The sequence below is a fragment of the Grus americana genome, chromosome Z, assembly GCF_028858705.1.
Source record: "Grus americana isolate bGruAme1 chromosome Z, bGruAme1.mat, whole genome shotgun sequence".
In the NCBI taxonomy this organism is placed as follows: Eukaryota; Metazoa; Chordata; class Aves; order Gruiformes; family Gruidae; genus Grus; species Grus americana.
The window spans coordinates 27,313,493-27,336,870 of NC_072891.1; the positions used below are offsets into that span (position 1 = coordinate 27,313,493).

General features: G+C 43.6%; 1 protein-coding gene across 4 annotated transcripts in view; it reads right to left on the reverse strand.

Annotated features, from left to right (window-relative positions):
- PDE8B (phosphodiesterase 8B) overlaps positions 1 to 10,491 on the reverse strand; it is a 79,455-nt gene extending 68,964 nt beyond the window's left edge. For 2 of the 4 annotated variants that reach the window (XM_054811070.1, XM_054811069.1), the window contains exon 1: positions 9,905 to 10,216. In XM_054811070.1, coding sequence (XP_054667045.1) covers positions 9,905 to 10,216 — 312 coding nt within the window. Of the gene's footprint in view, positions 1 to 9,308; positions 9,336 to 9,904; positions 10,217 to 10,481 lie in introns of those variants that run through there. The other 2 variants (XM_054811073.1, XM_054811071.1) reach the window with 2 other exon arrangements.
- Between the last annotated feature and the right edge of the window lie 12,887 nt (positions 10,492 to 23,378).

A 23,378-nucleotide genomic window follows, 5' to 3' on the forward strand; every position in this document is an offset into this window, starting at 1 on the left:
ACAAATTCTGTTGCTCACTCCAAGCCCACCTGAAGGACCAGAGTAGTAAAAGGTAGCGCCATCACACTGAAACAAGCAAAAATGCCAGAACGCACCAAAGAAACTGTTGCACCAAATAAAGTGACAACATTTATACAAAGTCACTTTTGAAAGAGAAAACTGCCATTAAGATTAAATTCATTCCCACACACCAGAGCCAATACACTGTGTGAGTCCCCTCCTGGTAATGTCCTATTTGGGCCTGGAATACAGGAATGCTTGCTGTCATTTCACGAAGTTGTACCAGATGTGTCTCCATATTACAACAATTTTGATTGTTACGCCCTGCTTGGTGGTTTGGGGGGTTTTTTTGTGTTTTGTTTTGGTTTTATGGGAATTTTTTGTTTGGTTTGGGGGCTTTCGTTGTGCTTTGGTTTTTTGGGTCTTTTCCACCTTTTGTCAAAGCTCTCTTCAGGACAAGACGTCCCTCCCAGCAAGCTCCCTTTCTTGTCTTATAGTAAAAGCACTGATTTAGCTACCAACATTCTTCCCCCAACTATCATGACAGCACAACAAACCAGCATGGTTTGTCTGGAGCAGTACTCCAGACAAGGAGAAAAAACATGTGAAGCTAAGAATTTTTTTCCTTTCAAGAGTATAGAGCTTGCACTGGCAAACACACTGGTTAGTAGTCTTCAGTTTATATAGACAACTAGTAGATACTTCTCTCTCGCTCTCAAATATTTAATTACATAGATTTAGGAGGAGTCCTCTGCTGTTGTGATAGGGTGGGAAATAAAACCACAGAAAAGCACGGGCTATTATGTGACTATTTTTTTTTTCCCAAAAAACTTCTCTACTCACATGCTCCTTTATCCCCCTGCCTTTGGCTTAAGTATCTGTCCTGATCTTCTCCAGCCCGTAACAGATGCTCCTTCCACAACCACCCCAACACAGACTAGATTGATTACTTTCTTCTCACTTGAACGATGATGTCTCACTCTACTTAGCCCATCTCAGATCTTCGCTTTGTCCATCTGTTCTCTAACCATCCACTCCACCCTCATAGTGCTCTCGTTGACCTTTTTTCTGTCTGCAAAAACCTCCAGAAGGAAGATGGCCAAAGATTTCCCAGGTTTCCACCAGCACACTACGGCCACCCTCCAGAGCTCCATGGGGATGGGAGCGCTGTCCAGCAGCTGCAGCCTATCCCACCATGTCCACGAGAATGTAAGAAATCAAAACTTTTGAGATGTCTTGGTACCCTGGCCTTCCTCACTTTGCAATCTGAGGCAAAGGGAAGCAGCCTGAAACGAGGTCGTGGCAAGGTGTTTGACATGGCAGTTACTCACCTCTTCCACAAGTTACAACACTGCCTGGCATGTAAACACAGCCCTAACCATTTAACACATGAGGATAGTTTTATTCTGAAATGGAACATACCACCTTTTCCTGAAAGCTTGTATTATTTCCCAATATAATTAAACAGCTGTTTAGGAAACTGCTTTCGTTATGACAGGAGGAAGCAGTGATTCAGCAGGACAGGACCCTCTGGAATGGATGGATTTCAGGGAAACGATCTCAGAGCCAAGAGGGAGGCGGGGAATCACATGGGAGAACCTCTTCAGACTCTTTCAAAACAGAGAATTGAATTTGGGTGTGCCATCTCCAGGAAACACCCTAGCCACCATGTTAACCACCTACCCTGGGTCTCTGAGTTTCAGAAGAAACTTGACTCACTTTGGAAATGAACATACACAAAAGTTAAAGCCTCATTTTCCCTCTCCTTTTCTAAAAGAGATTTCTTGTACTTATCTAGCACAGCGGTTTGATAAGTTGCATTGCATGAATGGACACAATGATGATTAAATGTAACTGCAGGAGAATGACAATCATCAACAACATCCAAGTTCACAATGCCTTCAGGCAAGCCTTCCAAATCTGTGATGAGGGGGGTGAAGAAAAACTCTTTTTCTGTCCCTGTGGTGAAATAGCTGACCGAAGAGCAAAGGTAAAATGGATTGCTGGGAGCAGCTCCAAAGATAACTTCAGAGACCTCATGCCCAATTCCACATTTGACGAAACTGATTGTTTTATAGCACTAAAACGTATGCCGCTGGTAAATATATCGCTATTTTGATTAAAACATGTATAAAATGAGAAAGGAATCAGAGCCCTCCCCCCCCCCCAAATATAAGCAAATAAATCATAATTAAATCTAACAGGTTACAGCTCTACATGCAAACTGGCTGTGAGCACAGTTTGTCCTAGGCTTATAAATAGCTGTTGAATAGCTTGTTTTCCAATAGCTACATTGCTTCAAAACCCTGTTCTGCCCATTTCAGCTCATTGCCTTACCTCATAGTGGACATGACTAGCCCTGCTAATGCAGAGTCTCTCAGCTAACTGTCGTTTCTTTGGATTTCTTATTTAAGCACAATTTCATAATACCTATACACGTGCTCACACCTGGCTGCACTCTCTGTGAATTCTGAGTGCTGGAGTCGAGGTGGCCCAGTCCTGCTCCACTCTTCCATGCTATGACACCAACTGACATTGGTCCAGTTTTCCCATCCTTTCAGAAAGAAAGCTGCCTCTTCAGATGCAATATCAATCCAGGGCAAGAGATCAACGATTTATAAATCTACATCAAAATTAGTTCTGTATTTTCAAAGTGACTAACTCACATTATTGAGAGTTAACATTGAGACAGATTCTAAATTAGCACCATTTAGCTGAGGGGCTTCTCAGCATAAATCTAAGCTCTACCCTTTCTATATTCAACATATGAAATATTTGGGTCTGGGTGGCCAAATCAGTGCGTAGAGATATACAGGGATTCTTTAAACAATTCTCCAGAGTAACTCTCTATTCCCAAAGTCAGAGGTAATCAAACGAACAGAATGTCTCTAATATATTTTTCTCTTTTATAGCTGACAATACAGATGAGAAAGACATTTATAAATAATTGGATGCTGAAGACTGAGGCAGTGGTTGACACAAGTGGTTGACCTGCAAGGGAAAAAGAAAGCTCATGAGCAAAAGGACTAATGGTCCTCTCAAGTGAAGAAAGTTACCTGCGCTAGACACTACCTCCAGAAGGCTGTGCAGCATGCCATCTTACTCACAATTAATAATGTATCTCCGGACAGCACTTCTTCCTCACACAAAAGGAAAGGTGACTCAAGCTTCACAAGCCACAACATCAGTGTTTTGGGGGAGTCATGGGAGGTCCTATTGCATGAGCTTGTTGTTCTTTATGGTCTGTGAGAATTGCCCCAAAGAAGATGACGTCAGAGAAGCAAGGGAACAGACAGCTGTGGCTGCCCTGCAAGACCGGTGACTTGCTGGCCTAGAAATGCACCTACTAAACTGGGCCAGAGGGAGCCAATACTACACAGGAGATCATCAGGAGGCAGTAGTTACTGTAAGCTCCTGCCCTCAACTACAAAATGATGCACTTCAAACACACATGATGAATTCCACAATGCTCTGTACATTTATCTTTACATGAATAAAGGTAGCTGTTGATTTTATGAAGCCATAATCCTGCTACCATTGACTTATTTTGAAGTCCAAAAAATACTGGGTTTGGTTACCATGACAACACTCCCCCAAAAGAGTTAAAATCTGCTACACCATAAAACACTTGACATGATATTTCCTAGCAACCACACAGGTACATACAGCCTTTGCTGAAGGCAATTTCAGAAAAGTTATATGTACATTAAAGATAATTCCACAAATTTCATATACACTATGCATCTTTCGCTTTGGGCTACACTGAAAAACCCTATAACTGAGACAGACCTAAGTCTTTCAAAAAAATAAAAGGAGTGACCAACAGGCAGACAGGAAATACAGGCAGAGAATGATCTGCATGGAAAGTGAAGTACTGTGAGATCTGGCAGCAGTGCAGGAGGAAAATTTAACACAAAGCATGGTTTCTTTTCCATCTCTGGTTCCCCTTCACACCACTACTTACACTTTCACCAAATCTTACTCTCCTGGGCTTGAATTTCAAGCTCCCTCCCTGGAGGTGTTCAAGGCCAGGTTGGATGGGGCTTTGGGCAACTTGGCCTAGTGGAGGGTGTCCCTGCCCATGGCAGGGGGGTTGGAACTAGGTGGTCTTTGAGGTCCCTTCCAACCCAAACCATTCTATACACTGTAGAACACTTTTGAGGGAGTACACAGATAATCCAAAATGAGAAGACAGTAGTTACATGAATAGCATGTCTGCCTTGCACAATGAAGATTTTAATAGAACAAACAAACAAACAAACAATAAAACAATCAACAAACAACTCCCCCAACTCTGCTTCTTTTTTACATATAGGACTAAGGCTTATGAATGTTCCCAGCTCTGGTTGCATTAATTTGATGAGCTTACCCATGAGCATACAGCATTTCAGAAATCACAAGGATCTAGAAAAAATACCCCTTTTAACTTCTACAGGCTTTAGGTATCATTACACAAAAGTCAGGACTACTTCACAGAACATTACCAAGTTATTGAAGATATGCACTTGCATTACTCTTTACTTCAGGAATGCCTACGCTGTACAATCCAGCCTGGTACAACTATCTGATCTAGAAGCCCATGCATACAGAAGCAGTGCAGCAACCTGTCTGAAATAACAAACTCCTGAAAAAGTTGAGGGACCCCTGCCATGAACAGGAAACATTTCTGTGAGTCAGGTGCTTAAGTGCTCATTACAGCAAATAGGCGACGCTCGTCATCTCACTGTGATAGACGTCCAAGGCACAGAGGGGGCACTCAAGCTGAAAGGAAATGTCTACAAGAGATGTTTGGTAACCTTGTCTCTCTCTTAGACTACCCACAGAGCAGATGTAATGTTTGGTTTCACAAACTAAACCTGCTCAATTACTTTATCTAAACCACTACTTAAAGTATGATAAATGACTAGATTATTCCTCACCTGAAGGAGAGGAATGGGAAACTATGTGCCCATTTTCTGCATCACACCCTAATGATCATTAAGCATTCTCAGCTGCAGGAGTTCAAACCTATCTCCTGCATCCTAAGAACATGCACTATTCCCCAGGGTATATGGCACAACTTCTGAGCTTGCATTATGTCTTTCAGCCATGTCAGTTTTATTTGAATTGAAATGCCCCTGCTCTGCATTCAGCATGATGATGGAATATTAGAAATTGTCAAAAGATCCACATCAAGCTCCTCAGAAGGTAAAACCTTGGAGTTCCATTTTGCGCATAGCAAATGGTACAAAGTAGAAAACAGGTGCTACTAACACTCAGTTTACCTAAAACTGTTCGGTAATTTGGGCACTGAAAGCAAACGTTCTAAAATAACTTTTTACTGGAGGACTTAGAGGGGTCCAGGGGTCATGAGATGCCCATTGGCTTTCAATGTTGAAATGGTTGAGGCTCATTGTTCTCTTACAAACTTCCAACGCTTCTCCTACACAAACTCTGTGTGTGTATAGGGAGGAGGTAGGGTGGACGGGGAAGGGAGGGAAGATACATTTTATATTCAATGATATAAATGCGTATCACCTAGAACATCTTTGGAAGTCCAGAATGTTGTGTGACTCAATACCAAGTAAGTTTAATATACCAGGCTTCTCTGTTTCCTTTGCCAAATGGTTTATTATTTTCCGAGGAAATGGTTTTCTCCACTCTGTAACACTTATCCTGTCTAGCATTGCTTAAGAGCACAACTACAGTGCTTGTTGAAGTTTACCTGCACCATTTGAAGGAAAAATGGAAAGGTCAGATACAGAGCAGCAAATCTTTGCAAAAGTCATTTTAGTATATTCATTTAAGAAGTCTGGGTTTAGTCCAAGAAAAGCACTTCTCCACTAGTAATTTTCTTTAAGAGTGATTCAGGCCAGCATCTCTCAGAGAACATCTAGCCTAAATTCAAAAGGCTCTGTACATAGTTCAACACTTTTTGGTCTGCTCAAATATTTTTCTGCCAGATTTGCAGTCCCAGAGTGTGTTCAAGAGGACTCTGATGTCTTAGATGTCCTATTGAATTGTGAAATGGATCTTCATCACAGTAAGTTACAGAGTTGGGAGGTTTATTTTCCAAGTTTACCCTTTATCCACGTTCCACAGAACATACTAGTGGCCAGGTGAACAGTAGTACACTTCAAACAAAACAAGAAGTGCAAGAAGTACAGTGACTTTTCTTACATGTGATATTGCTTTAAAGAGAACTGTATTTGAAATCAAGGCAATGCTTGTGGTTGCATTTCTCCAGGACCCATGGACCTGATGCAACTCTCTCATACCTGGATTTCTCAATGGTCTCCACAGCACTTTGTATTTGGTGGCTTCATTCTTTTCTCTATTCCCCCAGATTTTTTTTAAAAAAAAAAAAAAGGTCATAAAAGTTAGATGTTTGAGATATTGGGATGTATCTTTCCCAATGCTTCCAGACTTAACACAGACCAACATTGGTAAGAGATACTGTCCTTTTGTATTTCTTCTCATTTCTGAGTTTTGCTTCTAATAATTATTTTGCTGTAGAAAAGCCTGAAAACTGTCAAAATGCAGTCCTAGTGTGACTGACTTTCAAGAGAGGTTCATAAAGAGGCTTCTTCCTTCCACAAAGAACATAGCATAAGAAGAACCAAACCACAACACCTGCTGTTCTTATCATTTCGAGAAAAAATAAGATAAAGTAATCAATACAAAACCACAGGGCAGTTTTTTCCCCCTCTAAGCTATATGTTAACAACAAGAGTCTTAAAGCTGGTCTGTTCTCCTAGTCTTTAAGTTTGGCTGGTATTTAAGCGCCAAGACGTTCAAGAAAAGCACAGCTATGCACACACTTTTGCTTAAGATTTGTATTTGACCATAATTAAAATATGTATTTGTAAACATAAATAAGACAAACTTTTATTATCTTTTCAAATCCCCAAAGAAGCGTTCAAGAAGCTGTTTACTTCTTGCTAAACAGCTGGTACTGTTGCACTTCAGAACCAACAATAGTTGAGCAATGGGTCAAGCAGCCACTATGCATTCAGCATCATCTAACGCTCAATGTTATGTTTCAGTGATGTAAATTAAATGCCTTGTATCTTTTATATAAAGCTGATGTAGGGTTTGACATATTAACACTGTTTGGTTTTATTAAGGAGGGAACGTGGGCAAGTATTGTCTGGCTTTTACTTGAGTGTTTCTGTCCAAGTATCTTAGTAACATAGCGTATGGCTGGGCACCAGAGACTGTGGGTCTTATTCCAAATTAGGGCACAGATGCATCTTACGATACTTAACAAGTCCATTTAAGTCTTTGCCAGGTAGCCTGTAGATATTTGTTACCAAGCTTTTGAGATCTATGAAGAAACACACACACACTAGAACTGCTGAAGGGTTACTCATAACCAGTGTGAGCAGGACGCGACCAACACATATGAACACTCTGAACAATTCAGAAAGTTTTATTAAGGAAAGGAGAAGAAAATAAAACAAAAAATTGTCTTTGTAACACTTACCCCAATGAATACAGGTTAGATGGACTTAAAAAGTAAGGTTTAGGTAAGCCACATATTTTAAGCAACATAGGATTGGTTTTGGTTTTTTTATTTGAATTGCATCAAGTTGAAATAATTACATTTCTTTTAACTCCAGTTTAATATTATGGTATGGATGAGTTTTAAAACATTGTATAAAGACAGGGTCAAATGTAAGTAATGCAATACCTGATTGTGTATACAACTAAAGAACAGTTTAGAACAGAAAGTGAAGACAAATGAAGCAGCATGGGTTAAGTGGGTTAAATAGTTACACAATTGGAATATTATATTAGTATATAATAGTGCTAAAAGCTATTTGACCTATTTGTTTTGTCCCCTAAACACAGTTAGATGAGATTTCAACCAAGTACTACAGCAGTTAAAACCATGCAGTATTACTAGATGCTTTTTCTGTGCCAAAATAACTAATATTTTTTCATAATTTTTGAACTTCTGTGGAAATAAATATTGTTATCATGTACTATTGGAGAACCTTATTTACATACTTTCCTACTTCTTATAGCCCGCCAGGTATCAAGTACTATTTTGCCTTTATGACAGTTCTGTAATATTCCAACATTGCTTTGGTCAGACAAATACTTAAGTATGATTTAAACTGTAGGAAACTGTGTCAGGAGTAGCAGCAAGAATGAAGGCTCTAACTCAATTTAAAAATGATATAAAATTTAAGATCTATAAAACATTTTATAAGAATAGAAACATTTCTACTATTATCGTTGAAGCAGTTGCTAAATACCGCCCCCCCCCCCCCCCCATCATTTCCCTTAGGTGCTTGGGACTCTAAAATTGTAAAAAGAATGGAAACTATCCAAAGTAATATTACAGTGCCAATTATGAAGTTCAAAGACATCTGAAATACATTCACTTTTAATAACCAGAAAATTGACAAATATATTTTTTATAAGAGCACATGATGTAATAACAAATAACAAACAATTCTTAAAAACAGAAAAGGGCATTGGCACTTAAAAAAAACCCCAAAACTTTTTTTTCAAGTCTCAAAGAATTGTGCAAGATTTTCTATTTCTAAATTGTATTTTGTCTTAAGTATTGCACCCTGAAATGTAAAAACAAAATCCCAAACCCCAAGAATGTAACCTTTTTTTTTTACTCCAGTCCTGCTCAGACTTTGTGCCTATCACTGATTACGCAGGTTCTGCTTCTGAATGAGTGAAACAGTCAATGTAACCACAGAGAGTTGTGGAAGTTTCTCAGCATTCAAACAAATGAATAGACTATGGGTTGTGGTGGTGTGGGGTTTTCGGTTGTTTTTTGTTTGTTTGTTTTCTATGTGCGCTATCACTTATGCTTTCTTTAGATGATTACAGAATTTTTTAGATTATAGAAAAAGATCATATAATCTTTCAATTTCTTAATTGTATTCTAACAAAATACCAGGATCTATTTAAGCCCATGGAATTACTTTATGACATGATATCCTGCTTTATTAGTAGAACAGAAAAGTAACCTAAGGTGCAGCTGGGATCATGATGCCTTTTGTTTTGATAATGAACTTTGGAATAGGGCAACAAAGCAAAATTGAATTCTTAGAAAACTTTCAGGGAAATTAATGAAAAATCTGCTCTGACATTAAATATATATATATACACACACACACAGAGCAATCATGTCTTTTAACTGCTAAACTTAAGTGAAGATGTTGACAAGCAGGTTGCAGCAGCACCTTGTCTTAGCCCCTGAGAGAGGGACCGAAACCGTCCAGATCTGTAGTGAGAAGACCCTGCAGACACAGCCCCTGCCGGGAGTATCCCCTAGCCCTACACCAGCAAGGTGTATTTACCTGTGTGTGCAAAGCATAGTCGTTCGGTTCTCAGCTGAACATCCACGCCTAGCAGCAACAGTTCTTTTTAACTAGATACGGGGGGTGAGGGGGGGGGTGGGGGGAGAAAAAGTGATGAAGAAAACCCAACAGCAAGTACGGGCTTTTTGCTGTTGAGAGTTAAGCAGGGGGAGATTTGATTCCGGGCTGTTAACACTCTCCCAGACGCCCACTCCCTGCCATCAGCCAAAAAGCTCGAAACAAACTCTTTCCCCCCTAGCAGTAAAAGGGGCACCCGGGAGCCCCCCCAGGGCTGCGGAAAGGGGGCGGAGGGAACCCGAGGGGCTGCCGGCGGCGGGCTCTCTCCCCTGGGGGCCTCCAGGCGAGACGTCCCCCGGGTCGGCCCCCCCGCAGCAGTGCCAGCCCGGCCCGGCCGCCGCAGCTGCGGTGAGTCAGTGGGCACCAGGGCAACCGGTCCTCACAGCTGCATCCCGCCTGCCGAAGCATCATCTCCCTCCCCGGCAGAGGACGCTCTGGCTCCGTCCTCCCTCTGCCGCGGCCGGCGGGGACCCGTACCAGCCCCACCGGGGACCCCCTCCGGAGCGGCCGCGCTTTACCTTGACGCTTGCGTTGCTGGTCTGGGTCTCCGCCTCGATGCCACAGCAGCGGGGCGTCCTGGCCCGGGCGGAGGAGCCCGGCTCCCTGCGCTCCTTGCGGCGAGGGCCGGCGGAGGGCGGCGGCTGCTGCCGGCTCTGGTAGGCGAGAACGGAGGGGATGGAGTCCGCCGCGTCTGTCTTGATGAAGAGACCGTGCAGGGTGGCGGTGCCCTGCGAGATGGTGGTGGTCTGGTTGGGGGAATTGGACTCGTCCGAGTCCCGGCAGTAAATCACGCCGCTCTGCGAGACGTGGATGCTGGGAGCGCAGCCCATCCCTTCCCTGCCCCACCCCGCCCCACTGCACCGCCGGCGCACCGGCCCGTTCCGCTCCCACCTGCCGCCGGCCCGGGCTGCGGGGCCGCCGCCCCTGCGCCGCGCACCCCGCGGCAGCACCGGCACCACCCCCCGCCGGTGGCACTGCCCCGGCCGCTCCCGCCCATGCGGTGCCTCCTCGGCACCCTCGCCCGTCTCCCCGCGCTGCCTCCAGGGACCCCAGACCCGTTAAGCCCCTTTCCCTCCTCGGCAGCGTCTTACGAACCGCCTGCGGCCACCGGGTCCTTTAGCCGGGGGGTGGAGGGGGTGGGCGGAGGAGGAGAAGCATCATCGGTGCTGCAGCCCCCTCCCGCCCCTGGCAGAGGGTCTGCTTTCAAGCCTTCCGTACGTACGACATGACACAGACCTCCCAGTTGTGCCAAATACCCTTTTCTTTTTTCTTTTTAAAAGCTGTTAAAATTACTTATTCTGACAATCAAAACGTGACTACTTTTCTTAGCCATGGGTGAGCAAATCTCAGTTGTCCGGGGGGACTGCACGGAGGAGTTCAGAGCCACACAGCACCCACTGCAAGTTAGGAAAAAAAGCCAGGATTGTTTCACAATTTTTAATGCTGTTTTTTCCATTAGACCAATATTGAAAGACACAAACTGCTATTTTAGCCTGTATGTCTGACAGCTGCCAATCCCTGTTTCCAGTCCCTGGGGAGATAATCAAGCAAAATGTTTAATGCTGCGGAGATTTACACACCTTCTTAGCTTTCCACAGTGAATAGTTTCATTGACCTCAGTGAAACTACCTATGAAGTGCAAAGCTAAACATGTGGAGTTTAAGTCTTTGCAAGATTTCAGTTGAAATCTCTCTGTCTTCAATGGCACGTTATAAATCCTTCAAGAATTGGTAATGTCATCAAGCAGTATGCTGTCTGCTTAATAAAGCATTTATCTGACACCCAGTTACCAACGAACACTTGTGTATACATCTTTTCTTCTCCTTGGAGTGTTACCTGATGTTTGATCACTGTTTCTCCACCTAGTTTTTAGTCAGTGATGTAAAAAATACTAGAAATGTGAAGTAGAGTTGATGCGAGGTTTGTGATGCTGAATGACAAAGTGCTCTGAACGTGTTATTTTGGCTCCTGATACTCCTGAAGCGCTTTCATGGGTTAGAGACTAGTTCAGAAGTCATGGCTTCACAGCTAAACCGCCTCGGTTTACAGACACTGTATGAGCCTTTGGCCTCTGTCTCTGCTGATCCAGTCCATGGGTCATTGTAATTATGGCAATATGAACATTCACTCATCCATTGAGAGGACTGAGATCACCAACCTATCTGACGAACTATGGTTTTCCAGTTACCAGAGATGGCCTGTGTTTGCCCTAGTAATCAAATTTTTCTAGGTAATTTTTTTCCCCACTAGTTGTCAATGTTCACAAGTTGTGGCTCATATCTTGCACAGGCTGCATGTTTGCATGCTACCATGCTGCTCTGCTGATGGCTGTCTTTGAGGACCACCTTGAAGACAGGCTCAGTATGAGTGAAAGGAAGCAGACTCCGCTTCATCACCCAACCATGCAGCCTTTCTCGCTGCTTAGGCTGCAGCTCTGTGTGAGACCTTCCAGTCTCCCAGAGCATAATGCACTTAGTTGCAGATGAAAGTGTCCTAAAACTGCATTTAATAACACAAGAGTAACCAGTTGTATGTATTCCTTGCAATGTTTTCAAGTCCCTCTTCCTTTCTGTTAATGGTTGGGAAACTAAAGTTGGGGATTTGAGTTACCTGCCCTAGACCACACCTGAGATTTACAGCAGAGCCAGAAGCTCAGGAATGCCACTCAGAACCCATACATTGGTGTGAATGATGTTTCCTCAAAAGACTTCTAGGAGTTGTTGACTTGTTTGAGACTTTGTTCATAGGAATTTACCCACCCCAGGTAACATCAGCATCTAGAATTTTAATAAAGGATGTGAATGTAAACTGTGTCTTGATTTTGCAGACCGAACTTGGTGAAAACCTCATGTCACTGTGTTGCTAGCTATTCACAGTCAATTTGTATGAATCAATATCAATGAGAAGTTATTTCATCACTCAGTCAATACTTGGGTTTCCTTAACATCACAGTACTCGGGTTTCTGCCCTGTTAGTACTGAATTCTGTGACAGCTTTGCTATTGATTTCAGACAGCATTGCAGGCACCTGCCCATTTCTACATGGATTTCCCTTCCGTAGGTATAACATTTGAGTTATGTCAGAGAATAAGTTGTAGGAATAACAAGTCACAGTTCAGGAGAACCTTTGCTAAATGGGGCTCTCAAGTAGCTCTCCCTGCGTTGTTGATTTTGGGGTAACAGGGAAGGATTACCACCGAAGAGGATAAGCCTGCCTGTGTGAAGTGCTAGAGTGCTTGAGATGAGTGAAGGCTGCAGCATGGGGAACTACACGGACTGCTGAAAAGCAACAGAAATGTGTGGAGAGTAACTTAATGCTTTGTTTGACAGCAGAATCACAGAATCGTAGGATGATTGAGATTGGAAGTGTCATCTGGTCCAACCCCCCTGCTCAAGAAGGGCCACCTAGAGCCGATTGCTCAGAATAGTCATATATAGATGTTTTTTGAATATTTCCAAGGATGGAGACTCCACCACCCCTCTGAGTAACCTGTGACAGTGCTCAGTGAGCTTCACATTTCCCTCCTGATGTTCAGAGGGAACCTCCCATGTTTCAGTTAGTGCCCATTGCCCCTGGTCCTGTCACTGGGCATGACTGAAAAAAGCCTGGCTCGATCCTCTTTGCACCCTGCCTTCAGGTATTTGTATATATCGATGAGATCCCCCTGAGCCTTCTCTTCTCCAGGGTGAACAGTCCCAGCTCTCTCAGCCTGTCCTCATACGCCTGGCGCTCAGAGGGAACTTACAACAAGCAAGTGATGATTAGTACGAGCAGAGGCTGGAGTGGAGCAGAGTGAGTGGATGCAGAGGAGACGGGTGACTGTCTGCTGCTGAAATAGCAAGTGAAGAAATGGAAAGTTAAAGATTCCTTTTCCTAACATCGGTACTCTTCCTGCATCTTGCCTGTGAGGAGAAAACAATGGATTTACTGGACGGCGGGGGAGAGGCAATACTGAAAACACATGCATGAACACTTGCACCACCTCTTATGGCACGCTCAAGTCATGCTCCTGCAGTCATTTTGCTGCTGTCTGCCCTGACTGATGCCCTAAAGTGAAAGGTTTTAACGTGAGCAGCAACTAATTAAACCAGGGACTTACAGGAGGGACAGTTAATGTACTGAAGCACACTCTGCCCTCAGAAATGCATATTTAGTATGGCCTCGGAATTAAGCCAGTGCATCTGACCACTGGAAGGTATTCACATGCACTGTTTTTTCCACTATTAAAGAGCCTGCACTGGCTTTAGTTGCAACTGTGCAAATCCTAATAAATTTTATGCTCAAAGGAAACCAATTTCTTACATATGACTAATTTCAGCATATGAGTGATTTTGGGAGCTGTCAGTGGAACCCTGAAGTGTCTTGTCTCTTTTCCGAGTAAAAAGCAGTGGATATACATTCTCTGTGGTGTTTACATCTGCAAATCCCTCCACAATGAAGAAAATATACTCCTCCAACTTTATATCCCTTCCAAAGCCAGTCATAGGCTTCCCTCTGACCTCAATATTAGGACTCTGTGCTGTGAGTAGATTGGTAAGTTTATGTTGGCATTATTGGAAGTAACATCTGTAAATTCCCGTTCATTGCAGTAAGAATATACTACTTCAGAGGTCGCATTTTACACAGACTTTAAAATCTGGTACTTGACAACCAGCTACTGAAGACAGTTACCTCTATTCATGGTTCATTTACTGTAAAACTAGTTTAAGAATGTATAAATAAGCCTGTACAAAAAAAAAAAAAAAAAAAAAAAAATTACTGGGCTCTTAGGAGGCTCAACAGTTTTTTAGTCATTTCATATTGGTCCAACAGATTTCTAAACTACAGTAAAAACTAAAAACTAACATGCTGCATACCCAGATTAGAGCAAAGTAAATATCTAAAATTATTTAAATTAACCAGACTATGTGCTATGCTTTTAACTTAGAATAGATATAAGGAAAATAATAATCATGGCAGCTAGAACATAACTCTTTTCTGTATACCTCTATTTTGTTAAAAAACTCCCCACCTCAATAGTAATAAAGTATATAGTAATCTATAATATAGTAATCTATAAATAGATAATCAAATGCTGATGTGCTTTTACTCATCAACAATACAAGCAACGATGGCACTTAGAAAACAGAAACATACTAAATAAGAGAGGTGAAGGTTATTTCTTTTGGCCAAGGAAGAACAGAATGTATTTTTCAGTCCACAAATCAGGTAACTCTCTCACCAATGTAATCAAGAGTAACTTCATTGAAAGTAATGACCTTTCTGACTCAACCAAAAGCAAAATCAAGTCCTATTCTTTTTTTCCCTGCCCAAAACTCTTTTCATAATATTGAAAAATCATTCATTGCAGCAAAACTTTGTTTTAATTTACCATGGCTTTGTTACACTGTGTAACTAAATGTTACACTGCATACTAAATTCTGTGAGTGCTGTGAATAACAATCTCCAAACAGCAACACCCTACAGGTTGGTATTGCACAGACAGAATGGGTTTACTGGGATTTCTTGCTAATCATACCTTAAAACCTGACTTTGGACTTCTTTTACAGTCAAATTCTGACTGGCTTGGACCATGCCAGCTATCTCAGTTTTCCCCAGAAGGTCATAAAATACTTTGCACTATGGATATTTTGCAAGTGGGGAAACTGAGTCATGGAGAGGCCTGTTTGCCAGCTCCCCCAAGGGAGCAGAGCTGAAGAAGGAACTCTGGTTCCCTTTCTGTTAGCAGTCTGTGCTGCTGTCAGTGCTGCAAGGCACAAATTGTGCTGAGAGTGCACGGAGGGGCAGGGGCCTTCCTCCACCCTCTACCTTCTCCACCCCTTTGTGTGTGAGCAAGGAAGAGCCGCGGTTCTTGCCCTCCTCTGTCTGCAGGTGTTTCTCTCTCCCCAGGGGCAGGAGAAGATGGAGTCCTGGACTTTTGCTCCTCACTGCTGACGGGTGATGAGCTGCCCCAGGGATGTAGATTTCCTCCTGAGCACAGACACCTGCAGTTGTTTTCCCTAGAATGGGCCAACTTGGCACTGGCCTTAATATCAGCATGTTCTCAAGAGGCACAGCAACCTTTTACCGCATTGCCTTGAAGAGGAAGAGTAACATATAGAAATACACAGTAACTACAGGCTTCAGCCACCAGCCGTAGCATTGTGTGTTAGCATTATTCCCCCTGAGAGGCTCAACTTTTGGCAGGATGGTGGCCAGATACTTCTAGTTGTAAGCAAATTTTCTAGGACAACAGTGATCACATCACATTTAAGAGGCTTAGACTTCTCGCCACCAAACTCTTTGGTTTGCCTTCAAATAGGACTGAATCAACTACTTTACAGCACTGAAAGTTAAGAAAAGCAACTGTGGTTCTCCTACCAGCATTGAAAAGTCCCCCAGCAATACTTCAGTGGTTGTTTCCTCACAAGAAGCTGGTTCTTTGCTTGTTATTACTTTAATAACACAATTCTTCTCCCTTGATTTATTCTTCTGCAGGAATATTTGAATATCTGCACAGCAAATGCCTCTCTGGTGGTCACTGCATTCACAGGAAGCCTTCGGCCCCACGCTCCAGACACTGCTGAACACAGCTCCCGGCGAGCTAAGCCGTGTTGAGCGGGGTCAGGCAGACGCTTTGGCAGCACCAGCCGTCGGACACATCTCCACCGGCCCCCGGGGTGCCGCCCGGAGCGGGAGATCACCCGGACAGTGTCAGCACCTGACGCCCCTGTGCCCTGGCTCTGGGCGCCTCGGAGCAGGGGGGAGCCCCTCGGCATCGCCCCGCTGCCCCACGACCCGCCGGGCTTCCCCTTACCTTCCTCCCCGGCCCGTTCATCCTCCGAGGAGCGAAAGGGAGCGGGACCGGCGCTCCGGCGCGGCTGCCCAGGTGAGCAGGGCAGGCCCCGCCGCCGCCGCCACCTCTCCCGGGTCCGGCCCTCCCCACCCCCCGCCCCGAGCTCCCCCACCGCCCCGCGCCCGGCCCCGCTGGGCTGGAAGCGCTCCAGGAAAATGAGTTTCGCCTCCGAGGCTCCACTGGGGAAGAAGGGCGAACCGGCTTCCCCGAGTTGTCCCGGCCCCCTCCCTCCCCTCGCTTGTGCACCGTACAGATCGTTTGCTGCCTCGATGGGGAACAGGTAGTAATGGGGAAAACCGCTCCGGGGGAGTACGGTGAAACAAATGCTCTGAGCACGGCTTGATAGTTATGCTGATAGTTACACAGCCTTTGCAAAAAGGCAAACCCTTATGTCCCTTGGAGAGAGCGGTAAATCCACTCACAGAGCAGACAGCTCGTTGCTGGTGCTTTTCAGGATCCTCGGGTAAAATCCAGCCTCGCAGTCAAGGAGAGGGGAAACAAACTGCCTGGGGTTGAGAGAGGGCAGCATGACCCTGATCTGGAGCAAATCTCAACTGCCAGAGGTGTGACCAGAAACACACTTTGTTACCAGAACAGTCTATTTTCATCTTTGAGATACTCTAGTGTGCAGCAAGTACCAGGTAGGTGGAATGCTTCGTCTTGGGAATACCATCTTTGGGCTTGACTGGACTTGACTCCCTCACTTTGTTGTTCTCTCCTTCATGCTTTAAGAACAGATTATTGCTGTTTTTCCTTTTGGAATATTGCTATTTCTTGGGAGTTCATTAATACCATCAATACTGTCATTGCTCTGTAGTGGTACCCAAGGCATCAATGAGGGACTGGTACAAGATGCTCAGCAAACACAATAAAAAAAACAATCCCTACCCAAAAAAGTCAAAGGCTTGCACACAAGACAGTGGACAGCATGCGAATGTCACAAAAGTAGAGCAACATTAAAAATGACTGGGAGCTGTGGGACAAGTAGTGGTCAAGTCACAGCAGCTGCCAAGCCAAAAGCCCACAAAACCACAGACCACAACACAAAATAAACCCAAAGCACTGAACCTGTGCAGAAAATCAGTTCTAGGGAGGAGGAGAACCAGTATGGGTCAGAAAGTTATGTCAGATTGAGCCCAGGGACTGTGAAGAGCTGTCCCGCTTCTAGGGGAGAAGACACACAGTCAGCAAACACAATCCTTGAGCTCCCCAGAATCCCTAGACAGCATGCATATTGCAATGTCCTCAACAGCAGGTCAGAACACCCCCCCTTTTGTGACCGTACGTCTTCAGGAGCTGTTGCCTCGGAGCTCATGTCCTTGGCACTCTCTCAAAGGTCCTGGTCCTGCATGGATGAGGTGGATGGCAGGTTTCCTACAGTCTCAGCTGCACACAGCCACGTTCTTGGATACCTGGGACCACAGCTCTGGTATGGTCTCAGCGGAGGCATAACCTTTCCTCTCCAGCACCTCTGCACAAGTGCCAGGTGTCAACCAGCCTTTAACTGCAAACCTCAGAATCAGCTTTGCCCAGTTATTTCAAAGGATTGTCAGACAAGCAAGCATCACAGCCTGCCCTGGCACCTTGCTTTTCCCAGGTGGACAAATTAGGGACTAATCAAATCATGCCTCTCACTCCTGCCATTCTGTGCAGCCAGGCTGCCTTCCCAACAAAGACCCAGGAGAATGAGGAAAGATCTCACTCAGGCATGGCATCATGATCAGGGCAAGGTGCTCATCTGGACACAGCGGCTCAGAAGTGCCCACAGTGTTAAGTGTTGGATACAGCCACACAGACTTTTGCAGTTCGCACACAGGCCTTTCCCTGCTTTTCTCCTTGCACCATCCCCTTCAAGCTGATGTGGCTTTTGAAGCCTCGCTAAAGGAATGCTGAGACGAGCCAGAGTATCAATTCTTTACAAGCACTGAGAAGCTGACACAGGAAATGCAGAAGGCTCAGCCCCATTGCTAACAACCACGCTCTGTATGTTGCAGACAAATGGCATTTTGCATGTGTTCCAAAAGAAGGATGCCATCCTGTGGTGACTGGGCTGTCAGCAAGGCTTTCCCTGAGCAAAGAGCACAGGCACAGACCCACTCACTTTTAATTCACCAGTGACTTGGGACTGGGCTGCTGGCACTACCTGCAGCACTTTAGAAGATAAAAAGTAACTTGGTCTTTATTTCTGGGGAAACAGCCCAAATGTAGGGGATTATTCTGCCTACTTTTCTTTTAGATCTAGAAGTTAAATAAAAGGTAAATTGTCTGCTTTTTTTAGTACATTTTGCACGCATGTAGCTTTTACCATGCACTAGAAACCCCACTCAGGCTCGGTATACTGCTCCCACTGAACTTAATGGGAATGTAGATGTTTAGGTTTTAATAGGGATGGAATTAGGCCCTTCATGTGAACTTTATAGCTTTTTTTATTCCTTTTTTTATTAATCTATTTCATCATTCTTAATTTGCTTCTGCTGTGTTCTCAGAAAAACATAAGTACACTTCGTCATCCTGAATAACATCTTTAAATTCTAGTATGCAAACATTGTGCCTCCTAGTGGGTAAAGCATACAGGCTTCAACTCTCCTTCAGGTTGCATTTTCGTGTTAACTTCTTCGGACTTTCTTCTGTTAGTATCAAGGAGGTAATTCTCAATATTTTAATCACTCTGGAAGTCCCTCATTTCTTTCCTATGCTGTTCAGTTTGCTCTTTCTTACACACAGCCAGTTAAGTTGTGAACATTTAGTCTGTTCTGAACATTTGGCCTTTGCAATTTTTTTTGCTGTGCGTAAATCTGCCATTAAAATTCCTCTCATCCACAAACCTTTTTGTGAGAAGCCCATTCCTGAGACATTATTGCAATCATACAAATAGTAAGGGAGTATTTGTGTGTCCCCCTGAATGGATTTCCCTGAGTACATAATCTGTGCCTGAATTGTACTGAGACAGCAATAGAGTACGTGTTTCTTATGCAAGCGAAATGCCCACTCCATGGATTTTGGGAATTTTGAAAGAGGTATCCAAGACATGTCCCAGATAAGACCCAGGATACTGCTTTTGTTGGGTGAATTCCCCAGTCTACAGAAGCAAATGACAAACTCCAGCAGCAGACCAGTAGGTCTAGGTACAGAAAGGCCATAATCCATTTCTGCTCATTAGCTGGCTGCAGCCTGGCTCTTGCTTCAGCTCACAGCATCCACATGGAGTTTATGAAGAGATTAGGTACCTGCTGGTGGTGAAGCTGAAGCTTGCTCAGACACTCCTTCCCGCCCCAACCGCAAGGACCTTCGTCCTCCTAGGCTCAGGCACACTCCAGAGCTCAGATAAAGTTTGCACTTCGTTTGGCATTAGCAAAGCACATGACAAAACATTCCTGGTCTTGCAGACAGACCTAGTCCCATGAATGGCCTCCTCACTCATTTCTCTGCCATCAGAACTTCCTCCTCTGATCTCATGGTAGGCAGGAGTAGGCTGTCTTTGCCAGTTAGACAAGAAGGTTTTTTTCTTTTTAATTTATATTTGGCCAGCATTGGAAATGCTGCTAGATCTCCATAGATAAGAAATCATCTAAAACTAGCTGTGCTTAAAATGAACAAACAATTTTTATCTCTGAACATACATATAGTTTAGAATATTAATCCCAAAAAGGCCATGATTTGCCAGACTGCAAGCCAAATTGGAGCACGACACAGGGTTTCATTATTTTTTTATCCAGTTCTTATACACTAGCTTGGGTTTAGTCTCTCCTCAGGTTTTCAGGTCATCACAAGGACAAACAGAAAACAAAAAATCATTAAAGGTTGATGCTAGAGGCTGAGGCAAATAGATACTTAACAACGCTCTCTGGCAGAGCACAGCTGGGTGAGTAGGACACTGCCTGATGGAGATTTGTCATGTGATGTGTACTCAAAAAGTGACCAGCTTTTGTCACTGGCCAAGAAAGAATCATTCTTCAGAGAGGAAGTGTCATTCAGTAATAGTAATAATAATGATGATAATAAAGAATAATAACAATAGTAACAGATTTGCATTCCTGAACAATTCACTGACATTTTATAGAAAAGATAAAGCTGATAAACCTGTGGGCTTTATGCTGCATTTTAGGTGCCTGGTTCTTGGATACACATTGTATTTCCAAGCTCTTCCCCTGCTTGATGGTGTCTCAAAAGTCTTCAGGGGAAATGGAGGGCTAATACTGTCCCACACTGCCACACACCTCTGTGGACCTTTTGAGAAAAAAAAAAAAAAAAGCGCAAGCACAAAAGAGTTGAGTCACTCCTAGTCCCACTTCTTGAGCCCGGCGGGCAGAAACAATGGGATGGCATGAAATGGTCACTGGTCACTTGAGCGTGAGAGGTCTCAGTTCAAAGGATTTCCAGCAGGCTTCGGATAGTCCTGATAGCCTTTAGCTTTGCTGGGACTGCTCGCAGGAGTAAAAGGCTGATCCTTCATTAATCCTGTTGTTATCTATAGGCTTCAGAGTGTATCAATTATTTAATTTGCCCTAGATAATCTTTTACAGTGTAATCTTTGTATGCAGCCAATGCCATAATATTTTAAGTACATATCAGCTGATGCTATAAATTGCATCAGTTGATATGTACAGTAGCTTCTTGTCTTGCCTTGGAGTTGTTAATCTGGTTGGTAGACAATCAATTTATTGTTAAATGTGTCCTCAACTGATAGTCTGATAGAACTCTCTTATGTTCTTATGAAGTAAATAAAAAGTAATGAACTATAAAAACAGTATAAAAATAGCATGGGAAAATTTGTAAACTACAGGCCAAAAAGCCACAAACATCACACGAAGCAAACACTCATGAAGCATATCACCTCTCTAGACTTACCACAAATCAGAAAAGAAAACTGCACCACGCTGTGAAGGATAAAGATACTGAAACACTCAACTCGTGTCCAGTCTAGTAGAATTAAACAGCACTAAGTCACCTGTATCTAGAACATGGAACATAGACCTCACCACATATTTCAGATGAGATTTTCTCTCCTTCAAATATATTTAGGACACCTAAGGGGAGGTCCTTTTGTCAGTGAAGTTCATATGAAGACATCATCTTGTTCTCTCATCAGTAGGCAAGACAAGAGTTTGGCAGATCATACAGTCCTCTCCTGACTCTGGAATAAACTGTGCCTCTAATAAAATCAGATGAAGGAGGCATTCTGTAATTGGAAAACAGTTTTAAGGAACCCTGTAATTCCTGACTTGTACTGCTGTGTCTTCAAAAAATAAGATGTTGCAGAGCAAACTTGGACTAAAAGCAGTGTGAAATAAAAGTCTTCTCTGGCTCAAGCAAAGTTCTCCACCCTTTTTAGTGTCTCCCACAAACCAGTAGTATTACGAGCATTCATCTTAGCCAAGACAGGGAAATTCCTCTTCTACTGTACTTACTGAAGATATGTTCCCTCCTGGAAGGGCACGAGCATGGCTTTCAAGAGCTACAACACTTGGCAGAACCCTGTTACATGGCCAGGGCTCAAAAGAAGGAAGCAACATGAATAATTTTGTGCCTGTAAACTCTCAGGGTAACACTTCAGACACATGAACATGAATTCCACTACTTTGGAGCACCCCACAACAGGACTATATTGTAAGTAATCCTTTTTCAAAGATGATGATTACATCACAGACTGTGTACTTGTGCGACACCTGTGCATGGATGGACAGGCACATGGCTCATGCCAAGGCAGCTATGATGAATACTGACTTCACATGAGTCATTAACATTTGTAAAATTCATTGGGGTTATGGGACAAAAGACAATATGTCTGTGGAAAACACGCGTTAATTTGATGTTTACAAATGCGTATTTCTGCACCTGCTAGAATACAAATATTTTAACAGGTGCATTTGAAACCTCTCCAATGTTATAGCTCTGAGAAACCACTCACATACAGAACTAATCTGATTTTTTCATCTCTTTGCTATAATGCAATGAACCTGCACAAACACAATCCCTCCTGAACAACTAAGGAGACAGATGCAGCAGAAGAATCCTCTTCTTTCCATGCCACAATGTCTAGCCCAGAGCATTGCATCAAAATATTGGTATTCAGATCCACAAGTCATGGCTATCAACAGTCTCAGTTTAGAAAGTTCCACCCCCTTCTTGGCTCTTTTGCTTTCTATTACACACATGGATGAATTAGTGTAAGCACATACAAGAAAGAGTAGCATTACATTACTCTAGGAATGACTAGAGTGATTTAATTTTAGAAAACATTGTAGTGAAGATCTGCTACCTCCAGCAGTTGACAGAAAAAAAATCACTGAACCATTCTACTTTGTGTCACAATAAAATTGTAAATACTTTATTATAATAGGTATGTTTGCCTCATGGTGTCTGCAAAGTTAGCTGTAGTTATGGAAGGCGTGGAGAAAAACAGTTTCCAGAGCAGGAATAGAAAAGCAGCAACACTTTTTAAAAAAAAAAAAAAGGGATATGGTGGCAGAAGTACACATTTTTCTCTGAGCTGCACAGTCCTGTCTGAGGCACAATACCTGCAGTCTGCTCATTTCCACAAGCACTGAAGATGACTTGTGTTGCCCTCCAAGAAGCATCCAAGAATCTTCACTACAGCTTAGTCTCTCTTCCCAGAGGTGGTAGTAGGGGTATTAAAATTATATCTGCACAACAGGCAGAGAAGTCTTTCGCACAGGGCAAATGAGAGTATAAAAGGCTGTGGTGGGTTCAAGACACAATGCTGGAAGCGCAGCGTAGCCAGCAAAGAAGCGCAGTCACCCCATGCACAGCATGGTGGTTCCTCTGTCCTGAAGGCAGCCTGAAATTCATAAACCCAGGGGATGCAGATCAATGAACAGCTGCATACCAACAGTTTTACTTGTAAAGCGGCAACGTGATATCTGCCAAGCCAAGAGCTCCCAGTCTGGTTGCAGCCTGCAGCTCATCCAGCCTGCAGACTCCAGAGGGGTGTTGATGAATTGCTGAGCTGGTGGTAACCAGCTCCTACCTGCCTTGCTTCCTTCTTTGCCATTGTGCTGGGCTGCCGTATGTGCTCTACATGGCTGCGTAGTAGAGGTACATATCTGTGTCCTTCTTGGGAAGATGGCAGAGCACCCTGGGCTCTATCGGCTGCTGTAGTTACAGCAGTTGCTTGTCCTTCTTTAGGAGAGGCAGAC